At 39.6% G+C, this 22,207-nt stretch overlaps 2 protein-coding genes across 2 annotated transcripts in view; both read left to right on the forward strand.

Annotated features, from left to right (window-relative positions):
• LOC149578283 (uncharacterized) overlaps window positions 1–22,207 on the forward strand; it is a 91,445-nt gene that overhangs the window by 25,055 nt on the left and 44,183 nt on the right. The gene's annotated exons all lie outside the window — the stretch shown is intronic.
• Window positions 265–4,190, forward strand: LOC149578284 (uncharacterized). The gene is made up of 6 exons (XM_089828079.1): window positions 265–1,559; window positions 1,699–1,931; window positions 2,047–2,199; window positions 2,341–2,741; window positions 2,879–3,284; window positions 3,419–4,190. The coding sequence occupies exons 1-6, from the start codon at window positions 886–888 to the stop codon at window positions 3,742–3,744; spliced, it is 2,193 nt and encodes a 730-aa protein (XP_089684205.1). The 5' UTR covers window positions 265–885; the 3' UTR covers window positions 3,745–4,190.

The raw sequence follows: 22,207 nt of genomic DNA on the forward strand, positions 1-22,207 counted from the left end.
ACCCTTTTCCATACAAATTTCACGTCTTCATTAGCATAGGTGAGATATTAGATATATCAGATAGGAACCGGCCTAGAATCCAGAGGTTCAATCAAGTCATAGGTTACCCATAACCTCTGGTTGATCCAATGATTCTCCAAAATTGCTGAGGGTTTCAGGACTTAGAGCAATTAGGGTGCAAATTTTGGAAATAACAATAATATATAATAATATATATATATTTATATATATATATATATCATAGTTCCAAAAATCGCCATGAAATCGCCGAAATCGCCGAAATCGCGATAAGATTCATGGCTCCCGATTTTTTTGGAATCGGAAATCGCTGGTGGCGATTTTTTCTTGTGAATCGCCTGAATCGCCAAAATCGGCGATTCATGGCAAAAATCGCCAAAATCGCCATCGTGAATCTCCAGAAATCGGCCGCGGCAGCAAGGATAGAAAGTTCAATTTAAAAAAAAAAACACATGTTTTATTTGCTTTCTAAGTTGACTTTCCTCTTTGTTATAACCCTAAAGAGCTTTCTATTTGCTTAGTATGAGTAGAAGAGAGGAAGAGTGAGAGAGAAGAAGAGAAAAGAGAATCCATAGGTTTCCAACCGGCAAGAAGGAAGAGCACCAAAGAGATCAGAAGTCCATTTGGGGAGGCCATAAATTGCATTGGGAGCATTAAGGAGTCAATATCAACACTCCTCAACTCATTTGCAAGAGGTAAGTGTTGGTTTTTTTTTTGCATGTTAGTGTAGTATGCATTTTTTGTTAAATTTTTTTAGTGTTCATTTGCAAATCTTGAATGTTTTTTATTTTTAGTTTTACTAAATTGCAAACTAGGGTTTGTTGTTTTGTAGTTTTTGTTTATTAGTTGCAAACTTTGATTTTTTACATGAATTTTTTTATTGCAGCAGCCCTTTGCTTTCATTTTCCAATTTCCACAATGGGTAAAAAAGATGAATGCTGGAAATATAATGAAGAGTTTCCTGGGAGAACCAAATATCAAACAAAATGTATATTTTGCAAAGAAAAAATAAATTCGGGAGGTATCTATAGATTGAAATACCACATTGCTGGCATACCTGGCCATGACGTCACAGTTTGCACTCAACAAACCGTTGAGGCAAAACGCTCTTGTTTAGTGGCATTAGAAAAAATTGAACAAGACAAGTTGACTAAGAAAATGCAACTTGAAGGGTTAAGAGGTATTGGCTCCCGTGCTCCCACATCCGCAACCGCATCTACATCTGCAAGTGCATCTGCATCAGCTTCCGCATCCTTAGGTTGTGTTGGGGAGGGTTCTTCTAGGCCTCCTTTTCATCCTAGTGCTAGTGCTCATGTGAGTGTTAGTGGTAGTCGGTCTCATACTGAGACAGAGTCCAACACCAACCTATTGCGGCCTAGAGTGCGGAAAAGCAGAATGGATAGTTACTTTGTGCCCCGCACTACTCCTGGCTCCCAACCCACGCTTGAGGGCATGGGTTTGAACAAGGAGATTCATGATGCTGCCAGAAAAGAGATTTGCAAATTCTGGTACTTTTGCAACATTCCATTTATTGCAGCCAGGTAATTGATTCTTTTTTCTTTGTTATCTTCAAAGTTAAAGTTAAAAGTAAAAGTAAAACTTTAATTATATCTACTTGTTTTATGATTTTAGTTTTTGACATCTAAATTTCTAATCAATATCATTATCTATTTGTGACAGGACTCCTTATTGGCAGAACATGATAGATGCAGTTACCATTTGTGGTCCGGGGTTTAAAGTCCCAACTGAGGCTGAGTTGAGTGGATACCTCATGGAGGAAATGGTTGAGGATATGAGGCATGAGCTTGAGGACAACCGAAAGGAGTGGATCGAAAAGGGTTGCACCATCATGACTGATGGTTGGACAGATAGGAGGGGAAGAACACTCCTCAATTTTCTTGTATCCTGTGGAGGTGATTGATCATTCTACTTTCCTACATACATAATTTTGAATCGTGATTGACTATTTCAAATTTTGATTTGTTGATTGCTAATAGTAATTATAATTCGTTGTTTTGTTACTTGTAGGATATACCATGTTCCTCAAATCCATTGATGCTTCTGCTCATGTAAAAAACGCCACATACTTATGTGAGGTTATTGAGGAAGTTATAGCAGAGGTGGGGGAACAACATGTGGTGCAAGTGGTGACGGATAATGCAGCAAGTTATGTTGCTGCAGGTAAACTTTTAACTTTTTAAGTTTTGAAAATAAATTTATTTGAATTTTGAACTTTTTCTAATTCTAACTTAGAATTTCTAAGTTTCCTAAGTTCTAACATGTTTGAAATTTGAATTTCTAATTATCTTAAAATTGTTGTAGGCAAACTTTTGATGGAGAGGCACCCCACCATATTTTGGTCCCCTTGTGCAGCACACTGCCTTGACCTCATGTTGGAGGAAATTGGCAAACTTGAGTGGGTCAAGTCATGTGTGGAAAGGGCAAAAAACATATGTAAGTTTATTTATAATCATTCATTTGTCCTTAGCACAATGAGGAAGTACACAGGAGACAAAGAGTTAGCTCGTCCAGGGATCACGAGGTTTGCCTCGAATTTCATCACCTTGCAGTCCTTGTTGACATCAAGGGATGATTTGAGGAGCATGTTTGTTGGGCGGGAGTGGATTTCATCTTCCTATGCTACGACCACTGCAGGGATAGATGTGGTGGATTGCATATTTGATGATGATGGTTTTTGGAAACCTGCTAGAGAAATACTTAAGGTAATTTTATTGCAATTTAACATTTAATATTTTACAATTTACTATGCTAATTGTTTAATGATTTAGTTTTACCTTATATTATTGAATTATTCTATGTTTAAGTTTTGACTCAAATTTATGTTTTACTTTATATGTAGGCCACTGAGCCTCTTGTATCTCTCCTACGAACTGCTGATGGGGAGAAGCCCTCTATGGGCTACATATATGAGGGCATGGATAGGGCCAAGGAGGCCATTAGAGCTCAGTATGGAGGAGTGCAGGAGAAGTATGCCCCTATTTGGGACATCATTGATAGGAGATGGCAGAATCAGCTCCACAGACCCATCCATGCAGCAACTTACTTTTTGAATTCGGCATTTCGTTTCCGTCCTGACTTCAAGGCGGATGAGGAGGTTCTCACCGGATTATATACAGTGATCCAGAGGTTGAGTACTGATGAGGATAGCAGTGCTGCAATTATTGAGCTTGATAAGTTCAATAATAAAGAAGGGCCACTTTTCTCTAGCAGGGTAGCCATAGATGCTCGGGAAACAATACAGCCAGGTAAAAATTAAATAATATATTCAATGTTCATGAATCTAGATTCTAAACTTAAAGTTGATTATGTAATTTTAGAGTTAACTTGTAATTTGTAATTTGTAAATGAGACTAATTATTTTTATTTTCCCTTATTTCAGATAGATGGTGGCAAATGTTTGGGGCCACAACCCCAAAACTTCAAAAAATTGCCATTCGTATTCTGAGTCAGCCAAGCAGCGCTTCTGGATGTGAGCGCAGTTGGTCCATGTTCGAGCACATCCACTCGAAGAGGAGAAACAGGTTGACAGTGCAGAGGTTGAATGATCTTGTCTTCGTTCATTACAACCTCCGTCTTAGGATCAGACAGATTTTGGGCACTGACTCCTCTCCGATCATTCTGGAGGAGATTGATCCAGAATCAGAGTGGCTCACAGAGGTTGTAGATCCAGTCTTCACTGAGGAAGACTGTGCGTGGATTGACTAGGTGGATATAGAGGCTGAGGCAGCTAGAGCACGTTCTTCAGGCATTGGTAGACGCACACGTGCATGCACAGACACAGGCCCTAGCGACATTCGTGAGCCCATCTTATATGCGGGAGATATGGCTCGACAGTCCTCTAGGACCTACATTAGACGCCTTGCTACTAGGCAGACTGGATACTCAGAGGCTGAGGCTGAGGCTGTAGCCGAGCTTGAGGATGATGTTGAGGATGATGATGACTATGAGCCTGAGACTTGAGCTGGAGCCTTGTTTTTATATTTTGTTTACAGATATTGATACTGAATCATTGATAGACATATGTTTCAAAGTTTCAAACTTTCATGGATCTTCATCTTAGATTCTTACATAAATTTATGATTTGATGTCTTATGGATCATCTTACATACATTCTATGATTTAAATCATTATGATCATTTGATTTCTATTTACTTCAGCTAGCCTACAATTTACATTTTAGAATCTTAGATAACATAGTTACGTATGTGATGGATTTTATGTTTCATGTTTATGTATGTTAAGTTTTAACTTCTATTTGATGATGTTATAGTGTGCTTAAGTTATATTCAATAAAGGGTGCATGAAATAAGTTTTAAATTGTTAAAATCTTTAAATTTAAAGGGTTTTTTCAAATTTGCCGATTCATTGCCGATTCACGATTCGATTCGGCGTTGCCGATTCTGATCCGATTCCGATTCATGTTTCTTTGATATATATATATATATAATATAATATATATAAAATATATTTATAATTTTATATATACATATAATAATTATAATATTATATATAATATATTATATCAAAATTGTATGTTAAGATTAAATCAATTCGACTATAGCTATAATCTTAACACTCCCTCTTAGTTAGGGAGGATTGATATAGAACACATGCTCTTAAGTATATGAAGAGGTATCATCTTAGTATGATATTCCTAGAATGGTATATTTAAGATTATCAACATAAATCCATCAACACACACACACACACACACATATATATATATATATATATTAACATATATTACATATGAAATTTGCTTTAATTCACTATGTGGCTAAATTTCTCAATACTCCCTCTTTAGCAAAGAGAGAGTTAAAGGAATTATAATACAAGATTTGAACACCACCTTAAGTGTGGTATATGATAGATTTAAGTTATGGTGTCTGGCAAGATCCGGCCCAAAGAACCATAACAAATTGATTTTCATGGTGTCCGGCAAAATTTGGCCCAAAGAACCATGATAACACTTGCTCCAATACATTTTGGTGCTAGGAGCTAGATCAACTATTGATAAGGTCGTCATCTTACAATGGTTACCTTCTGGTTGATACGTTTGTTATCATGACTTCCAACACTTTAGGACAACAACTTAATGAAGTCTGTCATGATAACAGGTCTATTATTTATAAGATCGTCACCTTATAATGGTTACCTTCTGTCTATATATGTCAATGAAAGATCATCACCTTTCATTACATATCATATGCAAAATAGTAACCACTATGAACCAAGTTAGAGGGGGTGGTACAAGGGCTTTCATCTCAAGTCTCTCTCATAGAGAAGAATACATCACAAGAAATTTTACTTAGAACTTCTTCCTCATAGAGAAGATATCATTCACAAAGGATTGCACCTCAAATATTCTCCCTCTAAACAATGATTCTGGGAAGTCAGGTTTTGTAGTTAATTCCTTTGAGACTCTCTTCACCCAAGGATGTTTTTCGGACTCCCTCTGAATCTGATATTAATCTTTCAACCTTCAGGTGATAAGTTATTACTTCCTCGTGATGTACATATGAGTAGGCCCATCACAATCATTGTAATGTCCCTGGTTATTGGTTGGATAAATTCCACAATCTCCAGTCTAATGAATCTTGCAATAATGTTACTTCTCCAATACTTATGATAAAAAATGTTATCTAAGCATTATATATATATATATATATATATATATATATATATATATTAGAAATTTAGCACAAATCCTATTTCCTATTTAGTACTTCCTTCTTAAGGAGAGATCAAGATTCGACACTTGCTCTTGGGGGAGTGCCTCCTAGAGCTCCTAAATTGGAATGACTCTCCACTAAGTGATGTCATCTCACAGACTTCTGTTGAGGGCACGACGATGGAGGCAATAATGCTTCTAATTTCAAAGTTGCTCCAAGAATGAATTCTAGTTCACCCTTCCTATACAATTTAGAACTTCAATTCTGCCCTCCTAGCGCCAGATAATGTTGAGGTCGGTTTTGTACCACTACATAACATATAGCGATTGAATACTGGACATGGAATGTCAAACACTCAATCCCTCTCTTGAAAAGTAATACTCATGAAGACATGAGAAAAACTCTAATGTTCCTTACACCTGTGGATACTAACTCAATTATATCAATGTGATTTACTGGTAATCACATAGGCGGCCTTACGTTGTTCATTCAAGGATAACTTGAACTTTTGGTGTGATGGTGATGATGATAGTTTTGTAAAGTATATGAGTGCCAAATGATGTTGATGGTGATGGAGGGTGTGTCTACCAATGATGCTTCTCCTTTTCTAACTTCTAAGAATGAACTCCATTACTAAACTACTTGTTGCTCTATTCCTGCTCCCATGAATGGAAAGATTAGCAAATGGACGGGGATCGAATCTGATGAAAATTTATTAGCGGCCCTACCTCAAAAGTTGCAATGATTCAAGGGAAAATACTAGTTTACCATGCAAGGCTTCCTAGCAAGCTGCTAGGATGCTAGTGGCCTAGTTATAGATTCCTATCAAACATCCACTAATATCACCATGCAACTATCCATCTACTCTTACTCAACAACTCCTTGAAATGAAATCTACTTTAGCAACTTTAAAAGAATCTAATTTTAACTATTGGAATTAGAAATAACACCAAATGTTCTTAATCACCATGCAAGTCACATCAATGATAAAGAGAAGCGATTTTGGTATTATCTTAGTAATAATTTTCTTCAACCCTTTACAAATGAGAGCAAATGGCCTTATATAGAGGTCAAAATTACAATTAATGGTAGAGATTGAGAGGCAAAATCAACGATCCAGATTGGATCCTAGAAACCCTAATTAGGGTTGCCACCCCATCGGCCAATGAGAAGATGCCACCTCATCAATGAACCAATGAAAAAAAAGGAAAAATGGCAACTGATGAGAAGGCACCAAAATGGTAGCCAATTAGAATTAGACACCTATCCTACCCAAGAAGAAGGAGAATTTGCCACTTGGGCTTACATCAAATGATCTTCTAATATAGTTCTACCCTTTTCTTTCATCTTTTTAACCAAAGTGATGAACTTGGCTAGCATGTCATTGACTTCCTTCATGGGAGGGTAAAGTGTATGCTTCATCCTGAGCTCAATTGAATTCATCATGGTGCTTGTTGCTTGCAGTGTCTTCTCATGATCCTTCACATATTCTTTCGCATATCCAATAAAGGCATTGAGGGAGGCAAGGGAGCCCAAATGTTCCTTCTTGATGGCAACCTTCTCCAACTCATCCAATCTCGATCCAAACTTTGTCTCATTGACGTCCCCCTCTCTAATATCTTCAAAATCAAGTGCAGCCTCAACATCGCTCAACATGGTTGAAATGGAAGTGTCAATGCCTAGGCTGTGCTATGCAATCTCATTTTGTATCTCTTCAAGTATCCTCAATCTGATAGTCAAGGCAACAAACCAAGACTCCATCGTACTCATTCCTCCTTCATCTACCAACTTGGCCCTTTCCAAATATTTCTCTGGTAGCTCGATAAATGCCTGTAGCCTTGGAATGGCTAAGTCCTTGATTGGAAGGAAATCCTTCCACTCACCTTCAAATGTTATGAATTTATCTCTAATAGCCACTAATGGCTTGAATGTTGAGACAAAGGAAGGCAAGAAATTTAACCCATCTTGAATTGTATCATGGATCCAATCCTTGACTTCGTGCAACTGAGTCGATATCTCTTTTGTGTTGCTCCCATTGTCTTGAGGAAGGGCTGCCTGGTGCAACTGTTGGATAGACTAACAATCTCTCCAATACCTATTTTCAGCCTCCAACTTTACAATCCTTTCGTTTGCCTTCCTCAACCTTTCTCTAATTGAGACCATGCTTTCTTGGATCTTCTCACATTCTATGGCATCCGTGATTCTTCCCAAGTTATGCTCAAGTATCTCATACTCTTGAGCTACAATCTCATCCACTGCCTTGCTAACCTTTGGTATAGCAATCTGAACTTTTTGGTGACCATCATCGTCGCTCTTGATTACCTTTGCTACTATTTTTGCAATTTGTTTCTGTTTCTCGCTATCACCCCTTTCCACTAACTCTCAGATATCTTCAATTGTTCGGGCAGTCACTACCTCGCCTCTTGGCATAAGCATTTGCGTTAACCATTGTGGTGCAGTGCATCTCCCCAAATCTGGATTCAGTTCAACTAGGAAAGCATCACCAACAGCCTCGAGTGCTTGGCTTATTTCCTCAATATCAATTGCCCTATCTTCTTCTTCACTAGTGACTATCACATTATTTCCATGTTGGTTCTCTGAGAGAGGAGAGTACTCGGAGCTGTCAGTGTAACCACTTGATTCTAATATAGTTCTACCCTTTTCTTTCATCTTTTTAGCCAAAGTGATGAACTTGGCTAGCATGTCATTGACTTCCTTCATGGGAGGGTAAAGTGTATGCTTCATCCTGAGCTCAGTTGAATTCATCATGGTGCTTTTTGCTTGTAGTGTCTTCTCATGATCCTTCTCATATTCTTTCACATATCCAATAAAGGCATTGAGGGAGGCAAGGGTGCCCAAATGTTCCTTCTTGATGGCAACCTTCTCCAACTCATCCAATCTCGATCCAAACTTTGTCTCATTGACGTCCCCCTAATATCTTCAAAATCAAGTGCAGCCCCAACATCGCTCAACATGGTTGAAATGGAAGTGTCAATGCGTGGGCTGTGCTATGCAATCTCATTTTGTATCTCTTCAAGTATCCTCAATCTGATAGTCAAGGCAACAAACCAAAACTCCATCGTACTCATTCCTCCTTCATCTACCAACTTGGCTCTTTCCAAATATTTCTCCGGTAGCTCGATAAATGCCTGTAGCCTTGGAATGGCTCAGTCCTTGATTGGAAGGAAATCCTTCAACTCACCTTCAAATGTTATGAATTTATCTCTAATAGCCACTAATGGCTTGAATGTTGAGACAAAGGAAGGCAAGAAATTTAACCCATCTTGAATTGTATCATGGATCCAATCCTTGACTTCATGCAACTGAGTCGATATCTCTTTTGTGTTGCTCCCATTGTCTTGAGGAAGGGCTGCCTGGTGCAACTGTTGGATAGGCTGACAATCTCTCCAATACCTATTTTCGGCCTCCAACTTTACAATCCTTTCGTTTGCCTTCCTTAACCTTTCTCTAATTGAAACCATGCCTTCCTTGATCTCCTCACATTCCATGTCATCCATGATTCTTCCCAAGTTATGCTCAAGTATCTCATACTCCTGAGTTACAATCTCATCCATTGCCTTGCTAACCTTTGGTATAGCAATCTAAACTTTTCGGTGACCATCATTGTTGCTCTTGATTACCTTTGCCACCATTTTTGCAATTTGTTTTTGTTTCTCGCTATCACCCTTTTCCACTAACCTTCGGATATCTTCGATTGTTCGGGCAGTCACTACCTCGCCTCTTGGCATAAGCATTTGCGTTAACCATTGTGGTGCAGTGCATCTCCCAAAATCTGGATTTAGTTCGATTAGCAAAGCATCACCAACGGCCTCGAGTGCCTGGCTTATTTCCTCAATATCAATTGGCCTATCTTCTTCTTCACTAGTGACTATCACATTATTTCCATGTTGGTTCTCTAAGAGAGGAGAGTACTCGGTACTGTCAGTGTAACCACTTGATTCTAAATTAGAGCTCACCTCTACCGTGGCCCCTTGTCCACTTGTATTATCCTCTTGGCTTCTAGCCTCAATTATGCTCTTCCTTGAGGGTGCTGCATTCTGTTTCTTTGTTGGAGGCCCCTGATGTTCTTTACTTTTATCAACCTCCAAACTTCTCTTCTTGCTCTTAACTACTCTTTGTTGTTGGATACTGCCCTCACCTTTTTGCCCGACTGACTCAACTGGACCTTCTTCCTCGGGTTTCATCTTCTCATAAGTAAGGCGTACCTTTCGACTTTGTAATTGCCTTAACTTCTCATTGTACTAGGACTCGGTGTGTAGATCAACTGTCCTTGTAACTGCCTCTAAGGAAGGATCTCGATGATCATCCCAATCTACTGGACTCAACTCCGTTCCATCCACTGTATCATAATCTCCTCTTAGCACATTTTCGTCATCTTCCAGTTGATTGGGAATATCAAGGCCTCTCCATCTGATTACCCTCATCGTGCCCACTGACAATCTTGAGAAAGCTAGCTTTCTCACATGAAAGTCATCCTGTGCATTGGCCCAAAAATCTTCTATAGTAGGAACATGTTTAAATGTATTCCCGTGAGATGCTTTGATAAGACCATTAGGATCGAATCCTTGTCTTGCTCTATACAATCTTAGATGATACCATTCTAACTGCTACCCCGCACTTGCAAAGGCGACAGAACTGGGGCAAGTATCATTGCCTATTCCAAATAAGAAGGTAATCCCTGTCTCACCTTTAAGTTTCATCATTTTGTCATAATGCTCAAGTTGCCTAGCCAACTCCATCAAAACTACCTTGTTGGGTGGGTACCTTGGAAGTCTCTTGGGACAAACTGTACTTCCTGCTATTCTAATATATGTGAATTGCGGAAATTGGATGAACCAACTCCCATACTTCTTAACTTTTGCTTCCGCTTTTGATGAGAGCCTCCTAGCAGGTGTCCCTTGTAATATCCTTACCGTCTTCATGGCAGTGGCGTCATAAAACATTTTATAATCTTTGGTGTTGTGCAAATGAAGTTGTGGATAGCACTCATGCACCAAACATTGCACCGACCCGTTGCCAATCACTCCTAAGGCCTTAAGTTCGGGATTTTCATATAGTCTCGCGATCAAATAGAAAAGATAGGACCCCATATAGAATTGCTTTTGATTTTGCACTGCCCTAAGTTGCAACACTAAATTTTCGCTTATAATCCTAGCCCAATCAAATCTTCTCTTCCCATTTTCAATTTCATCAATAAAGAAATACATCCAGTTTTGGAATTACATACCTTGAGCCACGCCCATGATTCAGCTGAGAAGCACAATGAGATCACCGTACTCTGATTTGAAATCTGACTTAGTGGGCCTTGACGACTTGGTAACTCCCTTCTTGGCTTCGTGTAACCAACTCTTCTTTAGATGAATGAAATAAGCTTCCTGATTATCCTGAAATAACTTAGCCGCCTGATCTATCACTACCACTGTCATGCTTTTATACTGGGGTATATTAAATACTTCTTTGACCAGTTGTCCACCGATGTTGGCTAACACTCTCTTCCCTTCATCGAAAATGATGGACTTAGTAACAATATCAAACTGGGATGCACACTCCATTACCAATTCTGGACAAGGCAAGGTAGGAGGGAAAGCCGTTGCATGAACAATTTTGCTCTTGTAGATCTTCTTTGCCATGGGGGATTGTCCTTCCTTCAATCTATCCTTTAACTATATCATGTTCACTGTGCCGATATTGGTATCACTTATTCGCCTCACTTTCGAGAAGAAGGTGGTCTTAGGCATCATGTCTCCTTTGTCATTTTTGGTATTTGTTCCCTTTGGGTTCTTGCTTGCACTAACATCTACCATCCTAAACACTTATTTTTGCCCCTTTGTTCTAAATGATATGGACTACACTTATCAATCTCCAACCTTCTGTCTATCGATGGAATCTAGCTTATTTCCGCTTCTCTAAGTCCTATCTCTACACTTGTCAATCTCCAATCTTCAACCTAGGGGTGAGACTACCACTTATTTTTACCTCTTTGTTACCTTAGGATGGACTGCACTTATATTTCCCAATTTCAATCCCAGGGTGGTCTAGCTTATTTCTGCCTCTTCAAGTGTCCTATCATGAAATCTACACATATCTCTCAACTTCAGCCTATTAATTGAATGATGAAGTGGTGGATGATGAGTGCAAGAAGAAAACAAGGGAAACAAATCAAGTAAGAACAAGGAATAGAATCCACCTTTAAACCAATCTTCACCTCTAAAAATGAGTAGAATTCTACCTTAAATCTGCCTTTACCAATAACTGGGCCCTCAAATTCAGATCAGATTTCGAAAATTTCAACCTTTCTTGCAAATAATGATGCCCTAGCAAAAGTCAGAATTTTGACTTCCTTGAGATCGCCCACACATGCCAAAAAAAATTAGACCATGGACCATATAGCCTCTTTACCAAATAAAATCACCCAATTCTGAAATTTGCTGCCAAGAAAATGGAAAAATCTACCTTGACAAAATCGCCCTAGCTGAAAAAAATTAGAATTGCTCCAAAAATTGCAGAAATTTGCCCAAGCAAAGAGAAGAAAATGCTGCCAAAAAAAGGATAAAATCTGTGCCAAGAAGAAATCACCCAAGTCTGAAATTTGCCTCTAGAAGAAAATCACACATCCAAGGAGGAGGAAAAAAGGAATGAGAAAATAATAGGGGAGGCCTCTCTTATACCTCCCTTTTTTCCTCTCCAAGTGGGCCGACCTGCCTGGTGTCAGCCGACTGGATTGTAGTCGGTGTTTCTGTATTCTGTAGCCGACGGGTAAATAGTTTGTAGTGGACATAATGTTTGTGGCCGACGGACTCTTTCGGGAAGGTTTGGCGGATAGTATTTATATCCTGTCTGGGATCATTGTAAATCATTATGCATCATTCATCTTATCCTATGAAGCATAATGTAATGTTCTGGCATATGCGAATAATCTAAGGAATTTTGCTGTTCGTGTTCTATTGTCTGTATGCGTGCATTTAATTTACCCTTACGGTAAACATTTGGCGCCATTGCCCTATGAACCTGGAAGGTGGGAGGAATGAAGATTAATGCCAAATCAGCTTAACAAGGATCGAAATAAGGTCAAGAGAAAAGATGGAATCTGTATTGCGCAAGATAATTTAATTCTGGCACAACAAGCCAAATGCCGAAGGAGATTCCAAAAGATTGCCGACGGAAAACGGAGCACGGAAGAATTGTTGGAGGAAACTCGGTAGTAGGTGGAATTGGTGGAAGAAGCACGGGAGGAGTTTTTGAATTTGCGTTCGCCGAGGGAAGAGAATCCAGACAGAAGAGCATCGACTCGCACGGCTCGAAGTGTCGACGGAGCAAGAGTGTGGAGTGAACTCTTCGTCCGGGATATACTTCTGCAGGGGACAACTTCAGAACACCCTTCTTCACCAAGGTTCGCAACTGTTGAGTCCGCCGGTATGGGATAACAGTCCGCTGGTGTGGGAGCGTAGACCGTCGGTGTGGGAGCACAGACCGCCGATGTGGGAGAATAGTCCGCTGGTGTGGGAGTGCAGTTCGCCGGTGTGGGAGTGCAGTTCGCCGGTGTGGGAGTGCAGACCGCCGGTGTGGGAGTGCAGTCCGCCGGTGTGGAAGACCAGTCCGCTGGTGTGGGAGTGCAGACTGCCGTTGTGGGATTAAACAACGCCAGTATTGCAGGACCGAGCAACGCCTGTTTACAGAAACCAATCGTGATGGCGGGACCGAAAGAGAAACTGCCGAAGTTCAATGGCGATGGTACAACCGATCCCATTCGACATTGCAAAACATGTGAAACGATCTGGAAGGCAAATGGGATAGCTGATGAAGACGACTGGATGAGGCAATTTCCGGCCACCTTACGAGGCGTAGCAATTGATTGGTTCACTGATACAGATCCACAAAAGCGAAACAGTTGAGATAACATTAAAAAGGAGTTTCTGGCAGAATTTAAACTGTTGCGGGATGATAATGAAATTGTAGCAAAGATCTTCAATACTAAGCAGGGGAAGAACGAAACCGTCCATGTTTACGCAAGGAAATTAAAAGACTTGATAAACAAAATGGAAAGTAAGCCGGCAGACGGACTTCAGAAAAGATGGTTTGTGGAAGGCCTACGCTCAAAGTTGCAGAGGAAAATGAAAATTGTGCCACCGTTGTCATATACAAAAGCTTATAACAGAGCATTGGACCTCGAAAGTGAGCTGAAGACAAAGAAGAAGACGAAGACTAGCTCATCTAATTCGGATGACGACGAGCGTGCCGAAGGTGATAGCAGCGACGATGAAGGCAACAATAAGAAGGTTCGTGCCCTACAAAAGTATATGATCCGCATGATGGAGGAGTTTAAAAACATGCAGAAGGAGCCAAAAGGCAGTGAGCTGTGGTTCACGGAGTGTAAGACCGATGGTCATACTAAAGGATCGCGTCCAAAGAACCAATTTTGTGACATTTGTCAGATCATGGGCCATTCGACAAAAGAGTGCCCCTTTAACATGAAGACAAGAGGATCTTCGTAGGTGCTTCTTACACAGGAAGCTTCCCCGTCGGGCAGTAGCGGAAATACGAATAGCGCAGGTGCCACATCTGGAGGGTACAAGAATAATAACAGAGGAAAAAATAACAACGATGTGAACAATAACAATAATAATGGGGGCCGAAGTCGAACCCAGTATGATGCAAACGGACGACCGATCGTTCAATGCCGAGCATGTAATTTGTGGGGTCATTTTGCGCAGGATTGTACATCAACAAACACTGAAATTATTATGCAGATGGTGTAGACCCGACAACCACGAAGATGCCAAGTGCCCAAAGTTTGGAGTAAACTTGATCACTGTCGGCACGGATGAAGAAGAGGTTCTGGCAATTACGCAGAGGCAAGCAAAACTGTCGGTGGAGGAAAAAAGAAAATTGGGGGAAGCACAGGCAGAGATTGAGAAGGCATCGTCCACAGAGACATCTCAGTTAAAAGACATCACCAGCACCTTGGCAAGGACTACGCGGAACAAAACATCGTACGACAGATCTTACAAACGGAGGTACAGGTCAAGATAAGTGACGACCTTCTCACAATGCCCGAGTTACGAACGGCCATTCTACCGTTTTCGAAAGCAATGGAGGACACAGGAAGGAACAGTAGGGAAGTGGCGACAACAGACCCAATGCTGTTGGCACTCACATCCGGATGGGTTCCTGTGGTCGTCAAGATGGAGATTTTGGGAAATGTTCTGACAGACACAATTGTCGACGGAGGTTCTGGCGTGAATGTGTTGCCGGAGGATACTTGGAAGAAGTTGGGAAAGCCGACACTGTGGCCACCTACATTTCAGTTGCTCATGGCAGACCAGCACGGGATCAAACCGTTGGGAACCTTAAGGGCGCAACTGATAACTATTGGAACACAAGCATTTTTATTAGACTTCGTGGTCATTCCATTGAAAAGAAAAGGATATGATGCTATTTTGGGACGGACTTGGTTGGTGCAAGCAAAAGTAAAACATGATTGGAAACGAAATACCCTATCAATGGAGTGCAGAGGCAAAAGATTCATAATTGACCTGCACACACAAATGGTAGGTGAGGAGGCAGCATCGTCAGACTCAGAAGGTGAAGGCGACAGTGACGACGAAGGAAATGACGACGAAGGAAAGAGGAGAATGGAACCGAACGAAGAAGGATTATTGACACTAGGAGGATTGAATGATGACGACTTAGACTTGATGAATGGCTTTTACCACTGGCAAATAGAAGACTACGAACTCTTTCCGAGTTGTAATATGCTAAGGGTCGACGAAGGTGAGGAAAAAGAGGAAAATGAGTGTTCGAAAGAATACAGAGAAGCAGATGACGCAAAGGAGGTTACGGTTAAAGAAGGGAACAACATACATACAAACCCAGAAAAAAGAAAAATTCCATCATCTGGTACACGGTGAATGGACCGCACAAGAAGAAAAGAATGCATTGCACCATAAAATTAGTTGAAGGGTGCCGAGAGAAACAAAATAATCTAGATGCGCGACGACTGCAAGCACAGTGGGCGGCGGAGGTGACACAGAACAGGCATAAGGCGTGGCATGACAAACTCAACAGGTTTCAGCCGGGGCAGTTGGTACTCAAGTACGACGATCGGAATGCAAGCAAATAGGAAAGGTTTAAGGCAAGATGGGTTGGACCATATCAGACCCTGGAGGTCGGCGACAATCGAGTGATAAAGTTGGGGATGTTGCACCTGTCCACGGGCACCTGTCCGTGGGAGTTGCTCCGCGACGCGGGCACTTGTTCGCGGGAGTTGCTCTGCGAGCACCTATCTGCGGGAGTTGCTCCGCGGGCAACTGTCCGCAGGAGTTGCTCCGCCTGGGAGTGCGTGTTCGAGCTGGAGATTCGAAGTGCCGGGAGTGAGAAAGGTGTGTGGAGTACTGAAAATTTTTAGTTGGAGGTGTAGGAGGATTGGAGGAAAGAGGTGTCTGTGTAAAGCCTAGTAGCTGCATGAGAAGTGGAGGAGCTTTAAGAATTAAAAAAAAGAAAAAAAAGACGACGACGGATGGGGGCAGTTCGGAATGAGTAGCAGATTATGCCAAAGGAAAGGGGAAGCATTAGTGGTTGCCAGAAAGAGTGTGGAATCGGCAGAAAATGATAGAAATAGTGTGTTCCATGCAGTTTTGTGTGGGTTTCGGATTGCCCTAGGACCCTGCGGGGGCACTGCCCCTCGACCCCGCCGGGTGCGTTGCCCCCTGGGCCCCCAATCATGAAGTGTGACTAGTTGAGAAGACTTGAAGCTGCTACAGGCATGGAGTGTTTGTGTACCAGAGGCACTAGGAGGAGGTGTTGGCCGAGAGGCTATCTTGGTGGATGTGTAGAGAGCTCGGGAGGAGCTGATCATCCAGTTAGAGGTAGTGCAGCGACACTTGGCTCAGGGTACCGAGGAGTTGAAAACAGAGAAAGTAGCACAGGTGGCTATCAAGGTCAGCTTCATTAAGGAGGCAGTATTGTGTTAGCAGAGGCTATAGGCACGGGACGAAGGTGACAGTGATGTGTCAGAAGCAGATTTATCTTGTTGTAATTAGTCCGTTAATGTATTTTGTTTGTTAATTTGTCTCAGATATTTTGTTAGTCATCAGGAGACGACTTTTCTTTTTGGGGGGGATGGTGTCAGCCGACTGGATTGTCCGTCGGCCACAAACATTATGTCCGCTACAAACTATTTACCCGTCGGCTACAGAATACAGAAACACCGACGACAATCACTCCATCGGCTACAGAAACACTGACGACAATCATCCTGTTGGCTATAGAAACACCGACGACAATCACTCTGTCGGCTACAGAAACACCGACGACAATCATCCTCTTGGCTACAGAAACATCGAGGATAATCATCCCGTCGGCTATAGAAACACCGACGACAATCACTCAGTCGGCTACAAAAACACCGACGACAATCATCCCGTCGGCTACAAAAACACTGACGACAATCCAATCGACTGACACTCGGAGGGAGAACAAAATCAAATTAGCTCCTTAATTAATGGCCCAAATTTAAATACAACATTAACATTACATAAACCCATATTGAAATTAGCCCATTTAATTGCTAGTTTTGATAAAAAATTGCAAAATAAAAACAAGGTAAGCTTAGGAGATGTCAAGATTTTCATTTAACAACGTTTTGGTAATTAAAATATCATTAAAATTGAATTTAGCAAGCTAAAATCAGTTTTCAATTCCAATTCACCAATTTCCTTCAACATTTTAAAAAATCTTCTAGGCAAAATTTCAACCAAATTAATGCGATTTTGCAATTTAATTCAATTTTGATTTTGCAATACAATTTCAAATTTTTAACCAAAATAAATCATTTTTTGGCAGTCAAAATCGATTTTCCAATTTCAATTTCACTATCAAAAAATTTCCCTTTTCACCAAAAAATTCAAGATTTTCCAAAACAATTAAATCTAAAATTCATTCTGAAAATGTCCAAGCTTATCCAATTATATCAAATTTTCAAAATTGTCTATGTCCCAAAATTTGCAAATTTATCTCGTCGGATATCGTTTTATCTATCGAAAAAAATGTTGCTTTTGAATTCTATTTGGCCTAAGGATAAAATTACATGCTTTGGAAAATCAAGTTAACACCGGGTCAAAAACAAATCACACCAAATCCCTCCGAGCCTGAAGGCGTCCAAGGTGTAAAATTTTCAAATTGAAAACCTTTGGACAACTTCGAAAAATTTGCCAAGGCAATCGAAAAAAGGGGCTCCCCAAAATTTTGGGGCGATGATGCGAAAACCTCACAACAATTTCTCGATAAGCCTTATGGATGTTTAATTATATCCATCCATCCTTCTTAGGAGAGATTATTCTCAACCTAAGCCTTATGAGCAACCATGGGTCGCCCATCCTATTATATGGACATGATCCAGTTATTCAGTGCTATTGACCTTTAGAGATATTTTATGTTTGCCTTAATTTCTTGATAGGAATTTCAACCTTCTATGGAAAAATGTTCTTCCTTGCTGAAGATATCTTTAAATTCAATTTCTTTGAATTAAGCCTTTGCTCTAATCTACTGACTCCTAGTGTTGGAGTCCCCAGGTTCTATTTGTTGAATTAATGAAGTTCACCAATTTTAATTCCCTCTAGCCTTCATTTAGATGAGCGTATTTGCCTGTGTCATGGTGGGATGGTCCCTTGTCTGGTAATATGTCAATCCTGGCCTGAATTTGTTGGGTGCGGACTCATCTAATGTATTCCATTTGCTAAGAATAGTATTACTAGTGTTCTGGTAGCCTATATCCTTGTGCATCTATACTGCCTTGGTACCTTGCTTTATCGCAAATGATCTGTTAATTATTCTGCATTCCCTATGTTGAGTATGTGTCGACTAGTGTTATAGATATAAATTATAGTAGGGACACTGTGCGTTTGGATGTTTGTCTTCCTGTGCGTTGATAGAAATTTTCTTTGTTTGCTTTGATTATCATATTTGGTGTCCTTCCAAGGTTTTTTTTTTTTCTCCTTGTCCCCTCTCCAATGCTGTGGTGTGGGTTGTAATAGGCTTGACCACCCGAGAGTAATGACTTTTCAATTTGTGGAATAGTTTGCTTATTCAATCATTCGAATAATTTATAATGTTTATATATATATATATATATATATATGCGTATATAGATATAAAATAAATCAAACAAACATTTTGATAGGAAAAATAAAATAAATTTATTATTTATTAAAAATTGAGAATCATTGCATTTGTTGATCTTGATCCTGGGGTTATTACATTCCCTCTTGCTCAATTTTGCTTGTCCTCAAGCAATTTGATATTTTCTTCCTTGTCCCAAGTGGCATCGTCCTTGGGTAAATTTTCCCATTGGACCAAATATTCAATAATGGTTCTATTCCTCAACTTCTTCCGTGTGTCTTGAATAACTTTGGGTTCCAAAATAAGTTGACCTTTGTTGTCCAGTGGTGGTAATTCCGTACAGAGTTCTATTTGTTTCCCTGATACTTTCTTAAGCCTTGAGACATGAAATATTTTATGGATTCTACAACCCTCGGGTAGTTGTAGTTCATATGCTACCTCTCCAAACTTCTTTATTACTCAATATGGCCCATAGAATCGTGGCTTTAATTTTTCTACTCCATTTTTCTTAATTGAAGTTTGCTTGTATGTTTGTAGTCTTACAAATACTAAATCCTCGATTTCAAATGTTCTTTCAATGCATTTTCTATCAGCATAGATCTTTTGTTGATTCTGGGCTTGTAGATTTTCCTTGAGAGTTTTTAAGATATCTGTGTTTTTTTGAACAAAGCCCTGTTCGCTTGGTACTCGGCTCCCTTTAGGATCAAATTCCCAAATGTAGGCACCTCACAGCTATATAGAGCTTTGAATGGGGTCATTCCAATGGACATATGATGGGTTGTATTATAACAGAACTCACCTAAATGTATCCATTTGATCCATACCTTTTGTTGCCCAGTCACATAGTTCCTCAAATAACCTTCCACCCATTTATTCACTATCTCTGTTTGTCCGTTTGTTTGGGGATGGTAGCTTGTACTAGGGGTTAAACTGGTTCTTGGAAATTAGTTCTTGCCAAAATTGACTAATAAATTTACTGTCTCTTTCACTTATTATATTCTGAGGAAGTCCATGGAGCCTAAATACTTCTCTAAAAAATATTCTCCTATGTGATGAGCTGTTGACTTAGTGCTAATTGGAAAGAAATGAGCATATTTGGTGAGTCTATCCACCACTACGTAAATACTATTTTTCCTTTGAACTATGGGTAGGCCTGTTATGAAATCCATTGAAATACTTTCCCATTTCTGGTTAGGAATGGGTAGTGTTTGTAGTAGTCCTGCCGGATGTGTGTGTTCTGCGTTGTTTCGTTGGCATGTCATGCACTCTTGAATGTATTTCTGGACATCTTTCTTTAGGCCATTCCAGGAATTGTTTATATGTCTTGTAGTATCCTTGATGGCCAGACAAGGGATTATCATGATACTCCTTCAAGATGGTGTCTTTAACCTTTGACTGGGGGGTTAGAAACACTCTTCCTTTATAAAGTATGATTTTATCCTGGATTTTGTAATCATCATTTGGAAATTTTCCTTCTAAGATTTTACTTGTCTCTGGATCTTCGGCGTTAATGATGTCTCCTTTCCAATCTCCTGAAATATTGGAAATCATAGTGAGGTGGGAACATCAAGATAGAGTATCTGCAACTTTATTGTTCACCCTCTTAACATATTCTATGTCAAAATCGTATGCTTGAATTTTGCTCACCCATTTTTGTTGTCGATCATCAAGATCTTTTTGTCTTAGGAAGAAAAATAAGCTGTTATGATCTGATCATATGTGTATTTTTTTTAAAGTATTCAGCAACCTTCTTTCTTATTTCTTCTCTTCCTAAAGTCAGCCGTTAGATATATAATTTTCTTCAATCACACCATGTACTATATATAAATTATACACACACACACACACACACACACACGTGAATCAGAATTTCAATCTGAATATATATATTTTCCTTTTTATTGCTTCACACTTCTCCTGTGTCTGATTTACTTCAGACGCTTTCACTCTACACTTCTACCACTGACTTCCTTTCACATATATTTCTTCACACCTATTAAAAAATAACTCTCTTATGTATATACCTTTTATTCAAAGGCGTGACTGTCCAAAATGAAAAGTTGTATCATTATTTAAAATAAATGACACCCTTTCAAATTTGAATCACAGATAAGTTAATTATCGGTTTGTGTTATGCTTTTGCCTAAACTCCTTTAGAATCTTCCATGTACTCAGCGGCACACATTTTGCTCAAATATTTATTTGCAACCTGATTACATCTCCATGTCATCTCCTGACTCACACATCCTTATATTATATGCCATGACAAACGTTTTATTCATTCATGTGTTGTGCTGGATATTGATGTGTATGCTGTATAAATAAAGCATCATAGTTTAATCCTCAGAGCATTGTCTATTTCTCGACTTCTGAGTATGGGCTTTCTTTGTTATCTGGTATAGTATAACATCTTCAGCAAGTATCATGTGATGCCCACAGACGTTGACCAGGGTTTATTTTTTCTTGCCATCATTCCAGTATCAACGTTCCAACTTCAACATATGAGGTGCGTTTATTATCCCTAATTGCATTCATTGTTCCTGTCATTGTTTATCATGTTTGTTCCTTTCTTCAAGCACTGGAGATTGTTTGCAGGAAAGTTTAGGTATTCAATTGATGATTACTAAGAAGCTTTCATATTCATTTTGCTGTGCGTATATATTGCTGCCAATGCATCTGTTATCTTCCAAACTGTCCAGCGGTCCCTGATATAGAGTTGTTCTGTTTCGGACTTATTAAAAATAACATATATGATATGTGATATGTTTCGACATGGATCAAATAGTCTTTGGATCTACTGGCTGTATGTGGTACCGTGTTTCATTCGCTCCTGCAATTTATATACTCTTTGAATCATATTTTGAAATTTATCATTCTCAATTGAATGACTTGTCAACGTGGTTGTTTAGTATTCAAAAGAAATCTTCAGCATTATTATTCTATCCAAACTGTACATATTCTTGATGCAATCTATCATATTCTGTCCAAAGTCAATCTTCATCATTCACTTTGTAGTTTGCTTCAGTCAATTGCCTTTAAATCAGATTGATATATGAATCAATTTGTGTTCTTTGATAATTTAGGGATACTTGTATGTAAACTTCATCTTATCAAATGTTTTAATGGTTTGTGGCTGTGAGTGACATATTCTATATTATATTTACAGTTTGGCTCTGATACCATGTTGAATAACATGGATCGGTTTTGCAAATGTAAGTACATTGCCATTATTATAGGTGTGTTCCAAATGCAGATCCCAATCTCTTATAAATATAAGAGTAGGAGACATGTCTCTATGGTTAAGCACTTTCTAGTTTAGAGGGAAAGCCATATAGATGAAAATCAGTTAAGATGGGAGG

The sequence above is a fragment of the Cupressus sempervirens genome, chromosome 1, assembly GCF_028749045.1.
Source record: "Cupressus sempervirens isolate cs-2001-9-10 chromosome 1, ASM2874904v1, whole genome shotgun sequence".
Taxonomy (NCBI): domain Eukaryota; kingdom Viridiplantae; phylum Streptophyta; class Pinopsida; order Cupressales; family Cupressaceae; genus Cupressus; species Cupressus sempervirens.

What these genes read in the sequence shown, in the direction of transcription:
- LOC149578284 (XM_089828079.1), top strand. Translation starts at nt 886, where the DNA reads ATGAATTTTTTTATTGCAGCAGCCCTTTGCTTTCATTTTCCAATTTCC. An exon ending in ATTCCATTTATTGCAGCCAG is followed by an intron (nt 1,560 to 1,698) that starts GTAATTGATTCT and finishes TATTTGTGACAG; the next exon opens with GACTCCTTATTGGCAGAACA. An exon ending in CTGCTAGAGAAATACTTAAG is followed by an intron (nt 2,742 to 2,878) that starts GTAATTTTATTG and finishes CTTTATATGTAG; the next exon opens with GCCACTGAGCCTCTTGTATC.